The sequence below is a fragment of the Cornus florida genome, unplaced genomic scaffold (genome assembly GCF_030987335.1).
Source record: "Cornus florida cultivar Cherokee Brave unplaced genomic scaffold, ASM3098733v1 CherokeeBrave_3.0.0_Hap2_Chr05, whole genome shotgun sequence".
NCBI lineage: Eukaryota > Viridiplantae > Streptophyta > Magnoliopsida > Cornales > Cornaceae > Cornus > Cornus florida.
In genome coordinates, this window is record NW_026775575.1 from 14,881,049 (window position 1) to 14,898,408 (window position 17,360).

The 17,360-nt window shown below is 44.0% G+C and overlaps 1 protein-coding gene across 1 annotated transcript in view; it reads right to left on the bottom strand.

Moving 5' to 3' along the window:
* Positions 1-2,806: 2,806 nt before the first annotated feature.
* The window catches only part of LOC132309043 (protein ADP-ribosyltransferase PARP3), an 84,261-nt gene continuing 69,707 nt past the window's right edge, over positions 2,807-17,360 (bottom strand). Inside the window, 12 exon segments of the mRNA XM_059807396.1 lie at positions 2,807-2,875; positions 3,058-3,137; positions 14,623-14,691; positions 14,694-14,739; positions 14,869-15,013; positions 15,090-15,171; positions 15,244-15,346; positions 15,453-15,602; positions 15,604-15,654; positions 15,730-15,771; positions 15,773-15,846; positions 15,849-15,893. Of these exon segments, the coding sequence (XP_059663379.1) occupies positions 2,807-2,875; positions 3,058-3,137; positions 14,623-14,691; positions 14,694-14,739; positions 14,869-15,013; positions 15,090-15,171; positions 15,244-15,346; positions 15,453-15,602; positions 15,604-15,654; positions 15,730-15,771; positions 15,773-15,846; positions 15,849-15,893 (956 nt within the window).

A 17,360-nucleotide genomic window follows, 5' to 3' on the forward strand; every position in this document is an offset into this window, starting at 1 on the left:
AAGAAAAAGAGAAATTAATGGAAGGAAAGTGTTCCAGCCGAAAGTGGGTTTTGATGTGGAGTGTTTGTCTGATGGAAATGAAGGAGAGAGAAAGTGATGAGTTAGAATTGTTGACTGTGGTTGCATTTATATATATATATATGCTGAAGAGAAAGAAAGAAAGATTGATAGAATAATGTAGGCTGCCGAAAAAGAAAAGAGAAAAGGGAAATTGTAATGTAATGGGCGGGACTCACTTAGAGATTTTGTGGCCAAAAAGCTTTTGGCCTTAAATTGTGCATGTGGGATATTTAGATAGAGAAAGATATGGTTTGGTTTGTGTGTGTAAAAAAAAAAGAAAAAAAAAAAAATCTGAAGATAAAGAAGAAAAGGAAAAGGTAAGGAGTACGAAGAGATAAGGTAAAAATGTGGTGGGACCCATTAGGTGACATTTGGAGTAAAGTGTTTGGTTTTGTCTAATGGAGGGGTGATGGGTGAGCAGTTGTATTATGTCGGTAGAAGCCATTATAAATTAAAGGTGTTGTGCACTAAGTGAATACAAAGAACAGAAAGAAAAATTTAGAGGAATACAGAAAGAGATAGAGAGTTTGAGAACACAGAGAGAGTTTGAGAAAAGAGAGGAGCCGAGAGTTTACAGAGGAGGCCGGGAGCTTGAAGCTTTGATGATCTAGTGAGGAAAATTCTTTTTCAAGGTAGGGGTTTCTAAGCTACAATTTCTTTGCCCTTTGTGAATTTTCATTATATAAATTGTTGATTTGTTCACTAAATTATGAATATTATTATGGTTATTTGAAATCTATGAGTAAAGGAAGCATGATGAGGTTTTTTTTTTTATGTGTTGTATGTGATAAGTTGTATGTTTAAATGAATTGTGATGACGTATAAATGTTTTGTTGAATTATCTTTATGCTCCATTTATTTATAAAGTTATATTTGATAAAAATGAGAACATGACTTGGTATGAGAATTTATTATAAACTTGCGAGCATGATGTTAATGAAATGCGTATTATTATATATTCACATTGGATAACATATGACATTTCATGCATTTATCATTGGGCATGAAATGAAATATATACATATATATATATATATATATATATATTATTAAGCAATGGAAAATGATTTTGGGAAATGATTTTGAAATTAAATGATTTTGTGAAAAACCCGGACACCAACGGGGTACCGAGGGTCCGTGGGGTTAATGTAGCCCAGAGGGAACTAGGGAGATCGCCTTAGCGTGGTTGAGCTATCTAGGCCCCAAATGAAGCCGCGGGGGTTCCAAGGGTCAATGATAGTAGCCAATCCTTCTCTCGTGTCGCTGGGGGCTACCGAGGGACGGGTTACATTAACGGTTTGAAAAGTGAGGAAATGGAAGAGAGTTTGAAAATGGGGAGTAACATTGCATGACATTACATCTCATTGCATAGCATGGTTTATTACGACTTATCCGTGGTTGTTATAATTTCATTACTAAGTTCTCCCTGGCATGGCATGACCTCGTTTCCCTTGTTCCTACTCATTGTTTGGATTTACGGGGTCATAAGAGGTGTGTATTAGGCGCTTCTTACTGAGCTTTATGCTTACTCCATTATTTTAATATTTTTTTTTAGGAAACGGAAAGGAAGTGGTGGACAACACTCCTCCACAAATTTTGATAGGTTAGTGGACTGTTTTGACATATTTTGTAGCTATAATATTATTATTATTTTAAACCCTAGGATGACATGTATATTATGGATTGACATAGAAAAAGACGATAGTGTCCTTAGTTAACCTCGGATTCGGGTAAGGACCCGATTAGCGATTTGGACCCTCAGGTCCGGGTCGTTACATACTTTCTAACTTGAAATTTATTACTACTCTACATTTTCAAAAAGACCAAAGTTACTTTAAATGCCTAATTTCAGCATACTTGGACAAGCAATATTTATTTAATATATTGATTTAATTGGAAAGTATTCCATTTCTAAGAATGACACTCTCTTGTGAAGTGCCCTAGTTTCATAGGAATTTTAGTTCGTGTCATTTTTGACACTGTCAATTCGGTAGTCTGACCCTTTTTTTCCCGGGACCGTCGAGCAAGAAAAAGGTAGCCCAAGTCCCATAAGAAATGTCCATTACATTCCAGTACCATTACTTATCCAACCCAAACTTCCTTAGATATGAACTGGGGGGTTGCATACCCAAGTATTGTTCAGCAACATATATTTGTGTGTATCAGTTTAGAACTATTAGTTTTATGAAAAATATATATATATAGAATATTTGGTTAGTTATTCCTCAAAACAAATTAAAATAAATTTTAAATAATAATAATAATAATAGTTCTATACTTCTATTATGCTCTCTTCAAAAGATGGCTGCTTCCAAGTCCACCTTCGGAAACTTTCATGATAGCATATGAATTAGGAAAAAAAAAAAAAAAAAAAAAACCAAAGCATCCGCAACATAATCCAGCATACAATACATTCATTATCATCTACTAGTAGTAGAAAAATGTTTTCAAGCAAGTCTACCAAAGGTATGATATGAAACTAGTAAACATACTACAGCAGCTAGGGCTTAGCCAGAAACACAACCCTCTCGTGCTGGAGGGGTGTTCCAACTAAAAGCTAATTCCCATAAGGGCATACCTCCAGCAAAAGCCAAAGATGATATTCTCATTATGAACAGCAAGACAAGTCAACATCGTCTACCCCTTCTAAATATATCAACATAGGTTACTGAAGCTAAAAACCAGCAAAAAGTATTTATATACTACATATATGTACAACACCTCCTTTAGATCCTTTCCTATTTCTTCACTCCACAGTGTCCATCACCACGCCCTTCTCTTCATACTTCACTGCCACCAAGTACCTTATGCTAACCTATTTAATCAACAAGAAAAGAAAGTAATAATATTAATGTTAAAGAGTTTTGAAATTTGATAGTGTCAGATTCAGACTAAATCCGACTGTATTTATGTGAGTGGGATGAGGACACATTTTCCTTAATGTAATGATCAAGAAAGTTCAATGTCAACTGAAATAATGCATGGAAAATCCACAACATTAATAGTTGTACATATCTGTTTTGGATCATAGACACCATACTCGTACTCTAGAATGCTGTCTTTAACGTCTGACGGGACTAAATGATCACACGGTGTTGGTGACCGCGCCACGATAGCTGATTAAGTGGCGCCACCTTTGTAACATAAGCACAACTGGCCGGTGCTTACCTGGCGTGCCCACGGTGGATTAGGTATTCTTGAGCTACCGATCCAATAACTGAACTCACTGGCTGAGGAAGGGGTCGCTACCCTTCCTCTATTATGGACGCGCCCCGCTCCAGTTGGATGGGCTCCTCCCCCCCCCCCCCCCTCCTGGCTCGCTCGAGGGTGCTCTCTGAAAGAGCGACCTCGACTGACCTGTTTAACGCATTTCCACTCCAGTCGGTGGACTGATCTCTTGTATGCTTGACATATGTGAAACGCTCCTCCCCAGTGGAGTCGTACTTCCCCGGAACTAGGATTATCTATCCTGATGCTTTTGTCAAGGCCCATAACGCGCTGTCAAACAGAATGGAGCAGCTTGAGGGCACCCAGAGGGAGGTAGTGACCTTGTTGTGAGAGATTGCTGACCGAGGAGTACTTTGGCGAGGTATAAGTCCAAACAATAACCTCTTTGATGAGCTCACTAGGGAGCAAGCAATCCCGGGCAATCCGGCGCGATAGATGTTTTCGTCATCAGCCGAGGCAAGGCGAGCCATTAGTCAACACAGGCGATCTCGAGATACACTGCCGCGAGCTCACTAAACCCTTTTCAGTACTCCTCTCACGGCACCCGCACGGCTGAGTATGCCAAGTACCAGTCGGAGGGAGGCTCATCATAGAGACACGGGCTCAGAGGGGTTTGGATATCAACAAGACCTTGCACAGTGATCACCGTATGTGACTATGGCGGACCTATAAACGCTGCTGCAAAACGAAAAGAATATGCTCATGCAGGAAGTAGCCCCCGAACCGCCCTACGCACAATCCATCGCGCTCCCTTACCCTCCGGGGTATCTGACCCCTAAGTTCAGCAAGTTTGATGGAAAGAAAGGGAACCCACGAGAGCATGTGGTGCGGTTTATTAAGGCCTTGGGGCCCTTCGTAAATGATCATACTCTGCGACTTAGAGAGTTTTCAAACACACTTACGGATAGAGCCTATAAATGGTATGTGAATTTAGAATCCGGGTCGCTCACTACTTGGAACCAATTAGCCACGATCCTCCAATTGAAGTTCTTTCCGGCAGAAGAAAGGGTGACTACCCTCTCCTTGACTAAAGAGACTCAAGGCCCTGGGGAGGACTTACTTACCTATGTCCATAGGTTTCATAACCGAGCTATGGAATGTTACGAAACTCATAAAGAAGAGGCGCTGGTTAAGGTTTCATAGGTAAGATTTGCAGGGGTCTTACCGAATTCATCTCATTAACCTCAAGCTCCTCACTTTCGCCGACCTGATAGAGGCATCTCGGAATTTGGCAAGTAACCTCGCTATTTATACACAAGCCGCCACACAAGGAGAGTACCGACGTAGACCTCAAGTTTCAGCTGCGGATGAGCCTCCTAGTAAGAGGGGCACGAGGCCAGCCCATGCTTCCGGCCCGAAGAATCTGAACGAGGCCCCTCTGCCGTTTAGATGCACTCCGGAAGAAGTGGAGACCATTCTTAAGAAATGGATTCAACATGGAGACATCAGGCTGCCCGAGGTGCCCGCGAGCCCACCCCAGAGGAGATAGCTAATCCAAAGTATTGCTTATATCATCGGCATACTCGCCACCCTACCTATAACTGTTGGGCATTGCGAAATACTTTCCACAGGCGGATTGCTAGTGGCGAGCTTATTCTTCCCCCCAGGGATGTGAGGGAGGAGTCTTTCCCCACGCATGATCGAGGTGTGGCGATAATGGTATCTAGAATGGCAATTGGTAATGAAGGGGTCGAGAAGGATGCTAACCAGGTCACGCTGGTGGAAGAACATAACCTCGATGCATTTCATTTGTTTAGAACAGCCCTTGTCAAGAATATTCTCCAAAAGATGGATTTTTCTCCTTTTGCTTAGAAGGAAGTAGCAAAATTTCTGTGGCTAGTGGCGAAGGAGGGTGTCAAAGAGGTGGCATCGATTGCATCACCCCCTATATCACAAAGGTCAGCTGGGTCAGCTATAGTCTTTACAGAGGAAGACAAATATGTCCCTACTCCGCACAACAAGCCATTGTATGTCACAGCTTCGCTCAATGGGGTCGAGCTTAAGCAGGCATTTCTGGATAACGGTTCATCCCTCAATATCATACCCCTGGAAGTCTTTCACCGCAGCGGTCTCCAGGATGAGAAACTTTTCCGAAGGCTAGCTGAGATTGCCGGGTTTGGAAGTGATATCCGGAGAACTGAGGGGTACGTGACGGCCGAGCTGGCATTAGAAAGTTTAAAACTTCAGTGAAGTTTCACGTCATTGATTCAGATACCTCTTACCATTTGCTCATAGGTCAAGGTTGGATGCACAAATTCGGGATTGTCCCGTCCTCGTATCACCAATGCATGCAAGGGTTTTAGAACGGGAAACAAGTAATGGTCCGTTGCTCCAATCTACCATTTGCTAAAAGGGAGTCTCATATGGTGGAGGCTAGATTCTTTAACGAGTTAGAAGATACAGAGGAACCCCAGCCGTTAAAGGCCTTTCCTCTACCAAAATGGGAGGAGATTGACCAAGAAGGGGAGGAGAAAATGCCAAGAGTGGTCGCTAACCAAAAAAGGCCAGCTGTCTACAAAAAGATTCGTTTGTTCGACGGAAGAATAGCATACCGCCTATGACGGTGTTGGGGGGCACGATCTTGGGTGAGATCTCGCCCCCGAGTGGAATCATGTCAAACAGAATCTCCTAACTCCGAGGAGTAAGCTTAAATGGAGTTAGGCAAATCCGCTCGGCTCAGTCAAGAAGAAATGGAGGAAGTCAACCTAGCCAATGACGGCCATTCCCAGGTAGTCTATGTGTATAAGAAGTTGGAAGGAAATGAGAAAGTGGCACTGATAGCCCTGCTCAAAGAATTCGAAGATGTCTTTGCCTGGACATACGAAGAAATGCCTGGACTAGATCCTCAGGTAGTGGCTTACCATCTTAATGTGCAACCGGATGCATGCCCGGTTAAGCAAGCGCAAAGGAGTTTTCGGCCAGAGCTCGAATTGCAAATAAAGGAGGAGGTACAGAAGATCTTGCGAGCTAGCTTTATCAAACCAATTCAACATCCTACGTGGTTGGCGAATATAGTTCCAGTGAAGAAGAAGAATGGAAAAATCAGAGTTTGTGTTGATTTTAGAGATCTGAACAAAGCATGTCCTAAAGATGATTTCCCGCTGCCTATAATTGACAACTTGGTAGACTCAACCTCGGGGCATGAAATGTTCTCATTCATGGATGGGTACAGCAGATACAATCAAATGAGAATGGCGCAGTATGATGTAGAGAAAATAGCATTCCGCACCCCCATGGGGAATTTCTATTTCACAGTCATGCCCTTCGGCTTGAAGAATGCAGGGGCCACTTACCAGCGGGCCATGACGGCTATTTTTCATGACATGTTGTACAGGCAAATGGAGGACTATGTGGATGATCTGGTGGTGAAATCCCAAGTTCGGGGTGAACATTTGGCTGATCTAAGAAATGTTTTTGAAAGATGTCGAAAGTACAAGCTAAGGATGAATCCGCTAAAATGCACCTTTAGGGTCGAGGCTGGCTATTTCTTAGGCTTTATAGTGCATCGTCAAGGTGTTGACATCGAGCAAAGCAAGGCCTGAGCTATCATAGAGATGCCCCCACCACAATCCCTCAAGCAATTGAAGAGCTTAGTAGGACGGGTCTCGTATTTACGACGCTTCATACTGGCGCTCGTCGAGGTGACACATGCTTTTGGTGCTCTGATGAAAGAAAAATTCGAGTTCAGATGGAGTGAGGAACACTAACAAGCTCTTAACCATCTCAGGAGACTGCTCTCCTCGCCAACCACCATGATAGCCCCTCAGATAGGGATTCCCCTTAGACTTTATATTACCTCGACAGAGTGCTTCATTGGGGCGCTCCTCACCCAGGAAAAAGATGGCCAAGAGCGCCCCGTGTATTACATCAGTTGAGTTATGTAGGGTGCCAAGGCACGCTATTCTCCAATAGAGCACCATTGCCTATCCCTCGCATTTGCATCCAAGAAATTCCGCTAATATTTCTTAGCCCATACCATTCATCTCATCACCAAATGTGACCCGTTAAGGTACCTGTTCTCACGACCAATCATTTCAGTACGAGTGGCGCAATGGCTTTTGATGTTGGCCGAGTTCGATATCCAATGCCTAGCACCTCGTGCCATTCTAAGTCAGGCCATGGCAGATCTGATAGCCCAATTTCCTTCTGGAAATTTCGAGCTGGTGCACGATGACCTTCCCCTCGACGAGTTCGAGTCAATTTGTTGTGCAGATGAAAACATGATTTGGACTTTGTCATTTGATGGGTCATCGAATATTACAGGAGGCGGCGCAGGAGTAGTATTGACCCCTGAGGAGGGGAAAGCCCGAAATCTTTCATACAAGCTCACTTTCGGATGTTCCAATAACACAGTAGAGTATGAAGCTCTGGTGCTGGGTCTTCTGGCAGCCCGAGAAGCTAAAATCAAATGGTTGCACGTGCAAGGAGATTCAAACTTGGTGGTAAAACAAATGGATGGCTCTTACGCTATCAAGGAGCCTGTTTTAGTGGCATATAGAACCATTATCCAGAAGCTCAGTAATCATTTTAGTGAACTCCGAATAACCCACGCGCCGAGGACTGCTAATCGGCATCTGGACGCCCTGGCCACTTTGGCATCAAAAGTTGAGATTACAGGAGAATCAGTAAACATCTGCATTCACAAGAAGAATGAGTCATGTCTATATGACACACAACTTACAGACTCTGAGGATAAGGATTGGCGAGACCCTTACGAGTCACAGCTGAAGGGTGGCGTGGGTGAGATCCGTTTGATAGAACTTAAAAATTTTACAGTGTATCTGGGAATATTATACTTCAAAGCACCTGGCAGGACTCTAACAAGGTGCGTTGGAAGACAGGAGGCCAGTAAAGTATAAAGCAAAATTCACGAACACACATGTGGCGACAATTCATTAAGCTTGTACCGGAGAATACAAAGGCAGGGATATTATTAGCCGTCGATGGCAAAGGAGGCAGTGGCCATTTAGAAAGCATGCCCCAATTGCTGAGCGCTGTTCTAGGAGAACCGATTTGTGGACAATGTCGAGGAAGATTGGAGACACAACTATGTGGAGTATCTCGAAAATCGGTCACCCTCGCAGGACCCTGAAGAAGCTGCTCTACTCAGGAGGGAGGCAAGCCGATTCTTTATATGTAGTGGCAAGCTAATGAGGCGAGGCTTTGATGGCAAGGCTAAGCGATGCATCAATTTGGCCGAAGCTCGGGAAGTTCTGAAGCAGGCTCACGATGATGAACACCAAGGGTGAAGAAATTGTACAATCGTATTATACAATTGAGTTATTATTGGCCCACGATGCAAGCTGACAACAAAGATTAAGCCCGAAAGTGTCGAGAATGCCAACTCCACAATAATGCCATCCACACGTTAGCCGTGGAGCTGCACCCCATGGACGCGCCTTGGCCATTCCACACCTGGGCTTTGGATTTGATAGGTCCGATTTCACCCAAGTCCAAAAAAATGAAATGGATATTAGTAGCGATAGAGGTTTACACTAAGTGGGTCGAGGATAGCCCTATCAACAACAACCCAGAAAGTAGTGGCAAACTTCATCAAAGAAAATATTATATGCCATTTCGGTGTACCTCGGGTCATTGTATCAGACAATGGAACACCCTTCATCAACAGTAGGGTCCGTGCGTTTCTTCAAAGATACCAGGTGGCTCACCGTAAATCAACGCCCTACTATCTGAAAGGCAATGGGCAAGCAGAGGCCACCAATAAAATACTGATTCAAATCTTGAGTAGAACATTGAAGGAGTAGCATGACAAGTGGGTCGAGCAGTTGCCACTCGTACTTCGGGCATACCGTACCACCAAAAGAGGAGCTACTGACGCCACGCCCTTCTCCTTGGTGTATAGTACAGAAGTGGTACTCCCAGTTGAAATAGTGGTTCCTTCTGGAAGTCTAGCCGAGGGGAGCCAGCTATAATTCAACCACCGGATCGGGGAGCTCGAGGGGCTTCAGGAGCAGAGGAACCAAGCGAAGAGCAAAATGGTGGTTTACCAGAGGAGGGTGGCTCAGGCTTACAACGCCACCATTCGGCCTCGAGCGTTTGAAGAAGGCGACCTGGTTTTGAAGTTCGCGACGCATGTGATATGGAACTTGTCTACACCAAAGTTTACCCCAAAGTGGGAGGGTCCCTACGAGGTAAGGGCTGCCAGCTCGAGTGGGTATTACGATATTGGAAGAATTGGAAGCAAAAAGATACTGGGCACGTTCAATGCCAAGTAGTTGAAGAAATATTATTCTTAATTTGAAAGCCTTATTCGAGGTCTTGTGACTGTAATGTAAGAATTCATGTAAGATGTTAAGAAAAACTCGAGGGGCTCTGCGCCTCCCTCTCATTTTCTAATACCTGGCATGTATTTTTTGTCTTTACTTCCTGAATCAAAAAAAAAAAAAAATTCCTGGTTAACCCCATCTCTGGTAGAGGTCATGCAAAGAAAAAAAAAAAAAAAACACTCTGATCATTTGTAAGAACCTTTAGTCTACCTTGACTCTGGAAGAGGTCACTTATAGTAACCATGGTATCACCTGGCCTCGGATAAAAAACCATTTATGATTTCTGGTTCATCTAACAACATGTAAAGGTCACCTGTAATAATTTCTATAACATTGCTAAAAAAAGAGGAAAAATGGACAACGATAAAAAGAGAAGCTGTTCCATTAATAAAAGACTAATATATTTTCAAAGTCTACAAATTGCATAAATTTGCCCCCCCCAGTACAAGGCATTACAACATCAGGGTAAATCGCCTAAAACTAAAACAGCAGGCCAAGTTGAGATGACCTGCGCTCGATCTCATTCTTTAAGGAAGTGATATGTTGTTCTCTTGAGTCCACCTACTCCTGCAGCTCGGCCAAACAGATGTTTTCATTGTAAAGCACTCCTTCCTCTTCAATGACATGGTCACGAAGGTCTTTGATTTCTTCTACCATCCTCTTGTGTTCCCCGAAAGCCTTAATTCGCAAAAGGATGTCAGGGGCCCAGCCTACGTTGATCTGCGCTCGGCCCAAATTGGTGAGGAGACGATTGAGGGAATTAAAATCTTTCTTGACCAAGGTACGATCTCGAGCTTCTCGAAGGCCGATCACCAACTCGCATGTAGTTTTATACACAAAGTCCAGGAACAAAGGCAGCATCCCTTCAAGATCCCCAAAGGTCTTGGGGTATTTAGCTTGAACCTCGTCCAAAATCTTAGCCTCGGTGGCGGAGACAGTGATTCCACCCCATAGCATGGGTGAGGGGTCACCCGTCCCTTGATCTAGCTCTGTAAGATTCTCGGTCTGACCTCTTGTTGGTAAGTTAACCTCTCTCTTGGTTGTATCCTCATTGGATGCCGGCCGAATCGAACCGTTACCCTCAGCTTGGTTGATGTCATGCCTTGAATTGTTCGATTCTGAAGTTTCACCATGAGATGAATTGCCACTAGTATTTGAGCTCTCCATTTCATCCAAATCGTCATCCTCAGGAACTGGAAGAGGTCAGATGGCGGATTCTACCATCTGCTGTAACTCGGCAATAGGTTCTCGAGATAGCACATGAACAACCGCGACCTGTGAACTGGTATCCATGTCCTCGCCCCTGCGATCAGGGAAATGACCCTCTGAACCAGCAGCAGCCTCAGCTGCATCAGACGTTGGTAAAAAAAAAAAAAAAAAAAAAAAAAAAAAAAAAAAAAAAAAGGGGGGGGGGGGGGGGGAGAGGAAAGGATAGTACATCCATGGGATGGCGAACGACTTGGGCTTCGCTCGATGTTAAAGATTCCCATAACAGGATCTGTTGAGGTATTAACCTCCCCTGTCTCCTCGTCCGACCTACCCAAGCCGCGCGCTAGAAGGATCAACTCTTTGCCCACCCAGTGCTGCAAGGGAGGAGGAGGGTTCAAGTCAGAGGACAGTATTTCCCTATCCACGCGCTCAGGGTCCTCGAGAACGCTTGCCAAAGTGTGAAGAGGATCAGAGGGAATAGCTAAACTGGTATCCGCCTTGAGAGCACGAAGAGCACCGCTAGTGGGCACAGTCGTTGCAGGAGTTCTTTTTGGGCGGCTAGTACGAGACCTTGTTCTTATAGAAACCCCAGCTCGGGCTGGCGAATGAGGGACCTCAGAGGAAATAGGATCCTTTGTAGTAGCGGGAGCCTTTGGAACATCCTAATATATAAAAAAATGAACTAGTCAGCATGAAGTCGATAAGAAAGCAGAGGTAGAATATGTTTTTTTACCTTAGCTCGCTTCGAAGAAGCGACTGTAGGTATGAAGGTACAAACGTCTTGATCAGCCTTATGTTTGTCCCGGCGCGCCTTAGTAGCACGGAGGGCTATCACGGGCGCGGTTGCAGTTGGTAAGAGTAGAGGAAGTAAACCCGTGGTACTGCAAGGTTTACCCTTCGCGGATATAGATGTATTCTTGAAAGTGCGAAATGAGGCATCACCTTTTAGCAGGGCTCGAGCAGGGACAGGGATAGGAGTGCTACTTATAAACTTCTTAAAAGAGAGAATTATCTCTTTCCAATATGCCCTTGTCTTTACAGCCGATCTCCCAACCCTGAGAGTGGAGGGCACATGAAGAATTTGGTGATCCCCGAGGAGATCTGCCTCTTCAGAATCGAGGAAGCGTGAAAAGCCTAGAGCATAGGTGCTGTGATCCTGTCACGCCCCATAGCCATAATCCCTCAGAAGCCCCTGATCTAACCCGAATTGTCGAGCCACCCTGTGAGGGTTGTAAACCTTACCTACGCCCGAATGAGGGGGAAGAAGCACGGGAAGATAGCAAGGCAGGGTCATGGCTATGATGGTTAAGGCTAGAGTATGCCTCAAAGACTTGCCTGAAATTACCATGCTGTCCCCCGACGCGCAACACTCAACACGAGGTCCATGGGTGTATGGGCGAGCTACGAAGCAACTCTCCCTGTCAATAAACTCGGATAATTTCTTTTTCGTGCCAAGTTTGTGCCACTGAAAAGACCCCTTCAAGCCACTGTCACGAGGCAGCGTGATTGGACGAGGGCCGTAATTTGGAAAATGCTCATACAAGAACATCTGAAGAAAAATTGCATTGATGGGAGAAACCATGGTTATGCGACCAACGGAGCGCTCCATATGGGCATGCGCCAAGTCGAGCTCATGGTAAAGAGTACCCAAGAACAGAGCGGCTAAAGGCAGGCTTTTACCATAAGATAGCCTGACGGCCAAGGGAATAAGGTCAGGACAAGGCCCGTCATCAGGAGGCCCCGGGAAAACAAACCTGGATAGCCACGACAAGATATAAGCGGCAAGGCAAGCTGAGTCCTTGCACTTCAGGCCACTAAAAGATTCCTCCCCTTTTTGACCTTGGGGGGGGGGGGGGGGGGGAAGTCTCGAAAATAATAGCGTAAGAACGATACAAACGTGCACTTCTTGCCCATCTCCAGGAATTCCTCAAGAAGTCCAGTATCTTGATAGCGCGAGGCTATCTTTCCTGCCGAGGTGACACCTTTGCGAAGCTTGGAGGCAAGCTTGACCTCGTCTTCAGGGATGGACTAAGAGCTGGGGTCATGTTCACCAAAAACATTCAAGCACATAAGCTGCACCAATTCTTCCAAAGTAGGGGTAAATTCTCCCCAAGAAATGATAAAGGTATGGGTATCTCGGCTTCACCGAGACAATAGGAGGGCGAGATCATGGACATCCCGAGGTATGGTTAACTCTTGGGTGTTTCGGACAGCGTCCGTAATTTTTGAAGCCTACAAAATCCCTGAGAACTCAACGCCAGATAGAATTACGTCTGTCTATAACTCCCACCTTAGTCCATGACCGGTCTGACTCGTAAAGGCAACGCTGGAGTGAGGAAAGTCAACGCGCTCTACCCTGAATCGTAAAACTGAGTTAGGCTAAATGGGCGCCCCTGTAAGCGCGTAAGGCTCTCCCTTGAACAAGAGTGTGCTTTCCTGGGCCTCATCTACCTCACTTAATGCATCGCTATTGACCCAGAAGGTATCGCTCGGGCCAAAGTATGGGGCCACTCGCTATTCATTCAAAGAAGGGACATCAGGGACATTATCATGAACTGCCATTGTCTTTTGCTTTGAACAAGAAGCCTTTTTGCGAGGGGCGAGTAAGGATGAGTGTTGTTGGTGCCTTTTTTTTTTTTTTTTAAAAAAAAAAATGCTATAAATATGGAGGCTCGGCATCCCAAGTATTGCGCCTCCAGCTAATGAAAGGACGCGACTCAAGACCCGAAGCGTCTTAGTCTGACACACCAATAAAGAGGCGACACGTGGATTGAGAAGCCAAAGCGACACGACCCCTAAAGTGATATGACTGTTTGATACTTAAATGACATAACCCTTCGGTGGAAATAATGACAAAATTAAATTTAGTGGTTTGCTCGAGCGCCCCTCCTAACGACCTCGAGCAGGGGGGTAAAATGTTGATGACCGCGCCACGATAGATGATTAAGTGGCGCCACCTCTATAACATAGGCACAACTGGCCAGTGCTTACCTGGCGTGCCCACGGTGGATTAGGTATTCTCGAGCTACCTATCCAATAACTGAACTTACTAGCCGAAAAAGGGGTCGCTACCCTTCCTTTACTGTGGATGCGCCCCGCTCCAGTCGGATGGGCTCCTTACCCCCCTGGCTCGCTCGAGGGTGCTCTCTGAAAGAGTGACCTCGACTGACCTGTTTTACGCGTTTCCCTTCTCGGCAAAGAAGACCTTGGGATAAAGTTGGGATAAGACCCTGCGAGGTCATGAAGGCAGGACCTTGAAAGGAACCTATTCTCCCCCCCCCCCCCCCCCCCCCCGTGAAGCACGGGAATCTGAGGATATGTAGATAGGTGGTTGAGATCCAAGGGCTCGCCTCAGCCCGAGGCCAACACAAGGGGGAAAGGATACTCGGTACCTAAGCTCGAGAAAGGAAAGATAAGGAATGCATTAATTGCGAAAGACGTTTGATAAGACCCGTATTAATTAGGGAGTGCCGTTACCTCTTTTCACGGGGGGGCAAAGCGTCGCGGCCCTTCCATCAATGTCTCATCCGTCTGAAGAAGAGTTCCTCAAACCTTTGGGTAAGAGTGGACTCAGCCAAAGGACTAAAAGACATTGACCGAGGAGGTAAACACTATAAAAAGGGGTGTTAATCAAGGGTGTTAAGGAGCCTTTAAGACAACAACCACCGCATTAATAGCTATCCTCTGATAAGCTCGAGCTCACATGGTACCGAGGTCAGCCTTCCATTTCTTAATCTCCATACCTAGAAAATCCATTGTGTTGCTTGGATCTCCACTTGGATACTGATCTCAGATTTCTTGGCTTACGTGGAGTGATTTCCTCATCTTACTCATGAACCATCATCAACACATGGCACCTTGATGTTGTCTTTCCAGATAAAGTGTTCTGATTCATCCGTTTTTTTCTCCCCAACCCCTTCACTCCCATCTTCTTCTCTTCCAACCATTTCGTGTCCTGGTTCAATGAATTGGATTTTGAGGTTAAAATTATAAGAACAGACTACATCTTCAGATTTGGAAAAAATAAAAAATAAAAAAAATAAAATAAAATAAAATAAAAACACCAACCAATTCACATATATACCTCAGGTGGGCTCCTGAACTCTATAACTTGCTGCCCCAAAGAAGCAACAGCCAAAAGCAAGAACCCCTCTGGCCTGTTGACTCCAGTAAAGCTGTATCTAGCAACCTCTGCTGCAGCATCCGAGCAAACGATAGCCTTGTGAAACTATAACAAAAAAATGTGCAATATTAGCAAGCATAATCACCCAAACTGGAAAATTTTAGTTTTTGCAATATGTTATCATATATCCAGGAACAGGAAGGGAACATATGGCGGGCAGAAAACCTTTATGCAAATGTCTTAACAAATTTGAACTCTGAGTACCTAAACAACAATAAGAGAAGAAATTATGGGGTAAGAGAGCTAAATAAATAAGAACCACATGCTGCTGCATACCACACCATAGGAGGGCTTTGTTTGGTAACTTCTTGATTTCATCATAGGAAGGGCAAGCACTTGGTTCGACTGCATAAACTTTGTCAACCGACACTCCATAGCCCTAAAATATAGCATTCGACAATGAGAAGATATTCCCTAACAACATGTGAAAATAATTCAACCATATATATGCATGCATACAACGTAGGGAGACAAGTCTTACAAACTTTGACTGGTTCATATGTTTTCTCCAAATAGTTCAGGATCATCTTGTAATCTTTAGAATTCTTCTCAAGAGCAGAAACCGAGCAGCCCAATTTCTGGTATCGATTATAAAGAGGGTCATCAATGGTAGGACATGTCATGTCTCCTATAAGATCGATGAGAAGCCACTGTTATGTCTCGGATAGTCTCTAGTGCAGTCGCAGCCTACAGACGAACCAAAATTCAATGTTACATTCGTTATGAAGCATCCTATGTATGAAGAGTGAAAAAGGATCTTACATTGTCTGCAATATCTTGATAGTCACGGAAAATGAAAGGCCTAGCTAGTAGAGTGCACGAGTGTAAACCATCTCTGGCTGTAATCTGTCCTCACAGCCCTAGCCTTGACCCTCGTCACTTTAAAAATTTCACTCTCTCAACAAATTCAAGCAGAATATCCGCACCTGAACATGTGGGTAGTGATCTCATTAGTCTCATGTTTTGATTCATTCAAAAACCAGTGCATGAAAGAGAGATTGGAGATCTTACTGATCGGTTGATCAACTATACATCAACCTTCGCAATAGCACGAATCATTGTAAAATAGGGCTATTGGTCGGGTAAGTCGAACCACAGGGACTGCGCTAGTCTTACAGCAACCTTAGTGTCTAGAATCTTTCTAGAATGATGAAGGGTTTATAAAGGTTTTGTTATTTGTCACTTAAGCTAAGAATATTGAAATTGCATAAATTAGAAACTTGCAAGAATTAAAAAGAAACGAAATACAAATAGAGAAAAACTAGGGAAATGAATCCGCTCCAACCCTATACAAATTCTAGATTGAGATTAAATTGGGAAAATCAACATAAATGATGGTCATGACACATAACAACCCTTGGTTGCTATACTATCCTCAAGAGGTTCATTAAATCAAAAACAAGAATAATCCATCAAAGATTCACATGCTTGAACTACCTAAACTAGGGTGTAGTCTTCAACATGCTCCCTAAGCCAAAGATTATCAAGCCCTTAATTAAATGATGAGAGCACACAAAGTTAAGAATCAAGTATAAACCATCAAAGGGCATCCTAAGCAATGATTTATCAAAGTTCTCAAACTCCATGCCATTAAAACCATTCTATGATCTAACTTCCATTGTCACTATGGAAATGCAAGCAATATGATTAGGAAGAGAAACCATCTAAGACAAGATGAATAGCTCAAAATAATCATGTATAGACATTAGAATTCATTACAACACATATGATGCTCTAGATCATAAAATCACCAACAATAATACATTGAAATCCCAAAAGTAAAATCTACACTAGAACATGCTTACAAGGGAGGGGCTTCATCACCTCCCTAGAGAAGATTTAGTTACCCATAGGAGCAATGGAAGAAGGAAGAAGCTTGAAGACCTCCTCCATTTTCGTGCTCCCTTCTTCAAGCTTGAAGAACTCTATCTCCTTGCTCTCTTCTCTCTCTTCTAATCTTGTAGAATATGGGATAATGATATGTGTGGCCTTCCTTGCCTTATCTACCACCAAAAGGTCACCAACCAACATCTCCAACCACTTCATTAAAGAGGAAAGCAAAGTGAAGAAACCAAGGTGCAAGTGGGCTGAAATGAGCCATTTCCGAAGGGCATTCTGCCCAAAATTCGAGCACTCTAAGCAAGGCCTCGAGCACTCGAATTTAGTGTAAAAATGCCCATGCTTCACTTGCTCCGCCCAGACCTACTTTGGTTAAACAGCCATAACTTTGTACTCCGAACTCCGAATGATGAACCGTTTGAAGATTTAGAAAGCTAATTCAGAGCTATAAATATTTCATGTTTTGGTGGAGATCCAATTCTCAAGGATGGTTGGTCGAAAATGAAGATCAAGGTAGAATTTCATTGCTGCCAGGCAGTTCTGCGCGCCTCTGG